Source organism: Eublepharis macularius, chromosome 9 (assembly GCF_028583425.1).
Source record: "Eublepharis macularius isolate TG4126 chromosome 9, MPM_Emac_v1.0, whole genome shotgun sequence".
Classification (NCBI taxonomy): domain Eukaryota; kingdom Metazoa; phylum Chordata; class Lepidosauria; order Squamata; family Eublepharidae; genus Eublepharis; species Eublepharis macularius.
The window spans coordinates 27,799,505-27,806,475 of record NC_072798.1 but is presented as its reverse complement, the minus strand read 5'-3'; the positions used below and the strand labels follow the sequence as shown (position 1 = coordinate 27,806,475).

Below are 6,971 nucleotides of genomic sequence, written 5' to 3'. Positions count from 1 at the left end.
TTCTCAGTGTTCAAGTTACCTGAAACTATTTCATAGAAAGTAAAATAAAGTTCCAATTTCACTTTGCAAATGTTCATGGGAAAGGCAAATATTACTACACACACACCCTTTAAACCAAGGGTATTTGCCTTCTGATGCGAACTTACTGCACAGCCTTAAAACAAAGCTACCAGATAAATTGTCGAAGGCTTTCACGGCCGGAGAACGATGGTTGTTGTGGGTTTTCCGGGCTGTATTGCCGTGGTCTTGGCATTGTAGTTCCTGACGTTTCGCCTGCAGCTGTGGCTGGCATCTTCAGAGGTGTAGCACCAAAAGACAGAGATCTCTCAGTGTCACAGTGTGGAAAAGATGTTGGCAGGTCATTTATATCTACTCAGGAGGGGTGGGGTTGAGCTGAGTCATCCTGTAAGAGTTTCCAAGGGTGTGGAATGCTAATGGCGGGAGGCTTCTATCCTGAGGAGGTTCTTTTGCATATGGATTGGTACTTGATGTGCTAATCTTCCCTGCAGGGCTATTGTCGGGTGTAGAGTGTTTTGTTAGCCTGGTGTTTTTCAGAACAGAGCATGGTTTCCAGTTCTGAAAAACACCAGGCTAACAAAACACTCTACACCGGGCAATAGCCCTGCAGGGAAGATTAGCACATCAAGTACCAATCCATATGCAAAAGAACCTCCTCAGGATACAGTGAAGCCTCCCGCCATTAGCATTCCACACCCTGGGAAACTCTTACAGGATGACTCAGCTCAACCCCACCCCTCCTGAGTAGATATAAATGACCTGCCAACATCTTTTCCACACTGTGATACTGAGAGATCTCTGCCTTTTGGTGCTACACCTCTGAAGATGCCAGCCACAGCTGCAGGCGAAACGTCAGGAACTACAATGCCAAGACCACGGCAATACAGCCCGGAAAACCCACAACAACTACCAGATAAAAATGGTGTCCATGCTCAACAGCATGAAGGATTATATACCAATAAGGAAAATGGTGCTCAGTAAGTGCCTGGCTGCTTGCGCAGACTATTATAAATGCTCTAGGCCTAACCCTCCACTGTGTGACACCCATCAGGCCAAAATAAAGTCCACCAGCAGCCCATTTAGCCAACCAATAAGCTTTGTACCCTCTCTGCCTCAGACTACAAAAACAAGGGGGCTGTCAAGTACCAAATATGATACATTATATGGCTGGCCTGGTGTGGCTTGGAAGTAAATGGGAGGGGGAAGTCAAAAGCTGTACAGATATCTTTCCCTTTCTCCCACATACTTAGACATGAATAGCACTGGAGATCAAACTCCTTCCCTTATACTTTTAGCAAGACACCACTGATGTCCCTCTACACTGCCAGAACTGCATCTCCTTCTCTCAGGATAAGCTCTTGAAGACACATGGAGCTGCCTTATACTGGATCAGACCATTGGTCCATCAAGGTCAGTACTGTCTACTCAGACTGGCAACAATTTTCCAGTGTTCATAGGCAAAGATCTTTCACATCACCTATCAACTGATCCTTTCAGTTGGAGATGCTGGGTATTGAATCTAGGACCTTCTGCATGCCAAGCAGATACTCTACCACTGAGCCACTGAAATAAGTTAATCTTCTATTACTTTAGGAACTCCTTCTGAGCTCATGTTCTGCAAAGAATTCCAGAATTGTGGAATTGCAGAAATAAAGATGACAGCAATCACAAACAGAAATTGAATTAAGCAATTTTTCATAAGACCTTCTGCATCACATTAAATATTTAACATGGAATGAACAAACATGAAGAAATTAAACACTTGAATGCTAAAATCAAAAACATAAGTAATACAGATTTTAATTTCAGTATTTTAAGGTACAGAAAGTGGAAACTATGTCAAATACAAATTTAAACAAGCCACTTGTTCTCCCAAACAGTGAGCTACTTATAGAAACTTACAAATTTCAAAGTAAAAATGGAACAAAATAAATACTGTACATACTCTTTCCCTGCCTGCAGGCAAAAAAAAATGGGATGGGAAACACTGTTATAAATTGGGGGGGAAAGCTCTTAAAGCTGCAGCATCCCATTTCCCAGCCAAAACACTCCACACAGTAGTGTGTTTCTGTAAAAAAAGAACAGAGGACACACAAACCCCTATTCAGAAAGACAGCTATTTCACAAACATTCAAAAAGTTAGAAATTAGACTATGACAGTAGAAAAGATGTGGAGAAAAGACACATCAGCAAAACACTACTACAAAACTAGTAAATATAGCCAAGACCTATCCCTCCCTTTTTTCAAATGTAATGAATATTTTAAAAATGCCAAAGTATCAGCAACATTAAACATTTCCCAGCAGAAGTGATCATTCATATTAATATAATCTCTTAAAGTGATTTCTTTCATTCCCCTCCCCATAGCAAGAAACTATTATGGCTTAAATTTATATTCCGAGTAGAAAAGTCCTTTTCCAGGTGGGAATGCTGCTTCAGCAACAGCTGCATTCCCTCATCAGTGCTAGTCTTCTTCCCACCCAATGCTGTACGGTTTACTCGTTTTGTATCATTGCCTTTTTGGAGGAAAAAAACCAGAGGTTGCAGCTTTTCAATCCAGTTTAACTACAAACAGTAAGGCCCTTTAGATCAGTTTATATTTCTTTCACAAAATAAAAGTTGCCCTGGCCTTTCTTAGGGCCAGGGCCATGAACAGTTTTTAATGGTCTGGAAGTAAAATGCAAGGTTTATTTTAACAAAAAGACACCTTGAGACTTTTGGTGGCACAGCAATTGTGGGAGAGGAGAGGCACAATCCAAAGAAATTCAGCCTTCTTTTATAGCATTGGGTTTCCTCAGTTTCCTCCAAGTTACCAATTAAAGAGTTAGCAAGCTCTTGAGACTGGCCCTGGGTTGCGTTTAGTCCTACAAAAATTTCAGTATTTAATTATTACATATCCTGGTGAACAAAGGAAGTTCTGTGGCAAGTTAAAAGCTTAGGTGAAGTAAAGTTTCTTTGATGTGACCATGACACTATGTTCTTACCCCAAAGGACATTGATACAAGCACTTCAACTACAATAAATTGAAACCATAAAGGCAGCTCTGTTGGTTTTGACATTCTGAAAATGGTTTGAGAATTATTAGATTATCAGCATTACTGATTGCATAGGTAAATCTACCACAGAGGTCATTTAAAGCTACCTTGTAGCCTGGGTTTATTAGTAAGTATAATAAAAAGATGAGGTCACTGGAGATGCTGCCAATAGAGTCACTAGATGATGCCCTACGTTCAAATCTTCTAATAAAAAAAAGTTACAAGAACCTGAAGAAATGAAATTAAATATCTGCATTTTGCCTATTTTTCTCCCCTAGCTCCCCCTGAAAAGAGTCGATCCCTAATAACTTACACCTGAAATTCTTGGTCATTTTTTTTAAGTCTCCTCTTTTAAAAAATAGGTTCAGTAGCCTTTCAAATATCACTTAAACACTGCTTTCCTCTCCTTCCCCCACAAGGAAATGAAATGGCAGAAGCGGGGCTACAGCATGATCAAACCCAACCAGACAATCTACATGTATAAAGCTTGGTGCAGCAGGGATCTCTACAAAGCTCGGTATTGACCTAGCAACATTACACATACAGACAAGTAGTAGTGGCCATTAGAATCTCTTCATCAAGCTACCAAATAGAATTGGTTGCCATCTTCAGGGCAACTTAGTTGCGCTTATACAGACTGAGTGTCCTTTTCCTCCAAATCCAATGTCTTATTTTTGTAAAAGCCTTACTCAAGTTAGAGAAAATTTGAAACATGGGGATCTAAAATTTTAGATGTTGTCCTCTTTTCGGTAAATTATAAAGAGATGTTTGTGTGCTCTCAACAATGGAGAGCCAGAGGTGGGGGAGGGGTGAGAAAAAGTATTGTTAAACACATTTTTCTAGCCAAAACCTACCTACTTTTCTCTCTGCCTCCCCTCACCCTTCAATAACAGGATAGCTATACATTTTACAATGAAGATACACTTAGAAACTAGACCAGTTTATGAGTTAGCTACTCTGGGTCCAGCAAAAGAGTTCTAATTTAATTATTCTCATGCGCCTCTCATTCACTGTACTTTGTCTTCAATTTAAATTTTTTTACACCTCTCTGAGGTTGTTTGGAATATCTTAAGGAATATTTTAACAAAAACTGGGGGGAATGGCTTACTAAAAATAATTGTGTAACCAAACCAATGCTTCAAAACCATGCACTTGGAACTGTTTTTCCTGCCTATACAGAAAGATATGATTAATCTTAATTTAAAAGGTATTGAGAACACACAGTACAAATGTTTCAACTTAAACGTATTAGAGCTTAGTTAAAGATACATGTATTGCTGTTAGAAACATTTTCTTTGATCAATACTTACAAATACGTTTCTTGAGATTAAAACTAGTCATTACAGCTGTTCTCCAAAGCAGCAAGTTGTCTCTTAGTAGTCTGTTGTACTTGTAATTATGCTGCCATTGTACAAATTCTCCAATACTGTTTTAACCTAGATAGTTTTGAACTACACTGTGCTGAAAACTCTTATTCAAAATTAACACATAGGAAAAGTCACTTGCTCTTATTATTTGATCTATTTTTACTCCATTTATACTCCAAATTCCTATGCCATATTTATTCAGAAGTGCTACTGATTTCAATGGGTCTTATTTCCAAGTACATATAATTACAACGTTAATGTATCTGGCTGCCATCCTGCACCCAGTTGTATACTGCTAAGACCACTGAATTGAAAAGATCTTAAATGTTACTAGCTAGTAGATTAAGGACTGATGCTTTGAAATGCTTCCACAGAGAAATTTGTTACTGTAACTGCCAGGGGGCCCTAACTTATGCCTGTTTTGATAAAGGGTGAAGAGCGTTATGTGTAGTCTAATACAGACATACACAGATAGATGCAGCAAATACTGAATATACAGAATAAAATTGTTTACGCACATAAATCCTTTTTTGGGGCTTGTAGATTTTATATACTTTAAGATTTAGCATGGAGGCTGGGAAGTTTTTTTTTATTGAAGTTAAGAAGTCAAGCAACTGAGTAGCTTTGGCCATGCTTTAACTCTTGATCAACAGAAGAAAAAAAATTCCAGAGTATTATCTCCAGTATTCCCACTTTAGTACTGAGTAGCCCTCTTACCAAAAAGCAGTATAGGTGCCTCTCCTTTTCCTCCAGAAAAGAGCTTAAATATTCAATTTTATATTACAAAAATACAATTTTATCATCTAAGTTATTTACACATATATCAGAATTGGCATTTACTACCAGGTCTTTGCAAAGCATGACATAAAATAGTTGTTCTGAAATTAGCAAGCCATCAAACACATTTACACACACACATATATATATATATATATGTATACACAAGAACCATTTAAGACCTTTTTGGCTGGCATCTGCAATCAAGCAGTGCTCTGCCACCATAACAGTCTACTTCAACAAAATGTATTTAAGTGTCTACATGTACTAACTGTAGTGCTATCCTTGGTGTACTGCTACCCATGCTTTGCATGGATTGTTCTCCATGACATGAAAACAAATGGAGAGGGGAGGGAAGAGCAGAAGCACCACTGAACCTACAGATTCAAGCATCTCTCTGCCAGCATTATGCCAATTTATAGTCCATAATAAAAGGCAAAGCAGAAGAGGGGAAAGGGGAAGGGATGGGAGAGAACTTAACTAAACTGGCAGAGAATACGTACTTTATGTGTTCATGAAAAAGCCAGCCAAGAGCTTATATAAAGAACAGAAATTAAAGTATGAATTCGTGTGCCTTAATTTAAATTAATAATGCATCACATCCATGTTTTTTAAGACTATAATCTGTATCAAATGCTTGAATCCAGAGTAAATCACTCATGTGGCTCTCCACTGCAACAGACATACATTAAGGACAAATTTTTAAAAAACCCTTCACATTTCTTAACATCTAAAATTAAAATCATTTCACAAAACGGTTTTCCAAATAAATAGTTCAAAAATGAATTCAATAGTTGCCAAGATCTGCAAATAAATTATTGATAACCACCTTCATCACACTCTTCTGTTCATGGATTAGCTCAGACACTACCAGCAACAAAATGATTCGAGCCCTGAAGAAAGAAAGACCATCCCCCAGTCCACTGTCTCTTTGACTATTCCCCTGTTTACCCAAACGGTTATTGCTGAGCAGGTGTGGCACAGTGAAGATGCAGCATTGCGTTTTTGTTCATCAGGCAGTGTTCTAATAGGATACATGCATTCTGCTTCAAGCCGAGGAATAAACAGAAGCTCCAGGCACTGTTACCCTCAATACTGGTCTGTGTATTTTTTTTTTAAAGGCAGTAGCAGTGATGATAACTGCTACTGCATCAAACAAAGAAGCGGGCATGGCCATTGCGGTTCAGCTTTAGAATCTTCCCAAGGCGTTGCTTGGCAGTTGCCATTCCTTTCTTTGGACGCTTGCCTGAAAAAGAAAGAGAGAGTACTTCTAATTTAAACACTGCCCCAACTCAGGTATGTATGTTCATACTTCAGTTCCACAATGACTCAACATGAGTTTCCAAACATGATCAGTAATCATTAGGCAACACAGGACAAGTCATTACGGTCTCCCCCAACTTTTCTTTAAAAAGTATTGTTGTTAATGGCATACTAAATGACTGAAGTCCAATGTGCACATTCAGACCTGAGACTGTACAATACAAAATAAGAGATTCATTTAGAGAATACATTTTCATGTACACGAAGAGTTCTGAAATCCTCAATAAAACAGGGTTGACATACCTGTAACTTATGTTCATCGAGTTCTTCTGTGCTGACACACATGGGACTGCGCAGGTGCAGGCCAGCCGCCGGAAAAATTCTTCATCGCTTCTATAGCTCCGAAGGGGCCGTTTGTCGCACGCCTCAGCGACCATTTTCCCGCCTAAACGGTCACGTGCCCTTCCAGCGACCAACGGCCCCTTCCCTCAGTTCTCCCTTGCCGCCGCTA

General features: G+C 39.1%; 1 protein-coding gene across 1 annotated transcript in view; it reads right to left on the bottom strand.

The window, feature by feature from the left end:
• Nucleotides 1–1,793: 1,793 nt before the first annotated feature.
• Nucleotides 1,794–6,971, bottom strand: part of KDM7A (lysine demethylase 7A) — a 69,845-nt gene continuing 64,667 nt past the window's right edge. Inside the window, exon 20 of the mRNA XM_054988258.1 lies at nucleotides 1,794–6,443. Coding sequence (XP_054844233.1) covers nucleotides 6,349–6,443 — 95 coding nt within the window. The 3' untranslated portion in view covers nucleotides 1,794–6,348. The remainder of the gene's footprint in view (nucleotides 6,444–6,971) is intronic.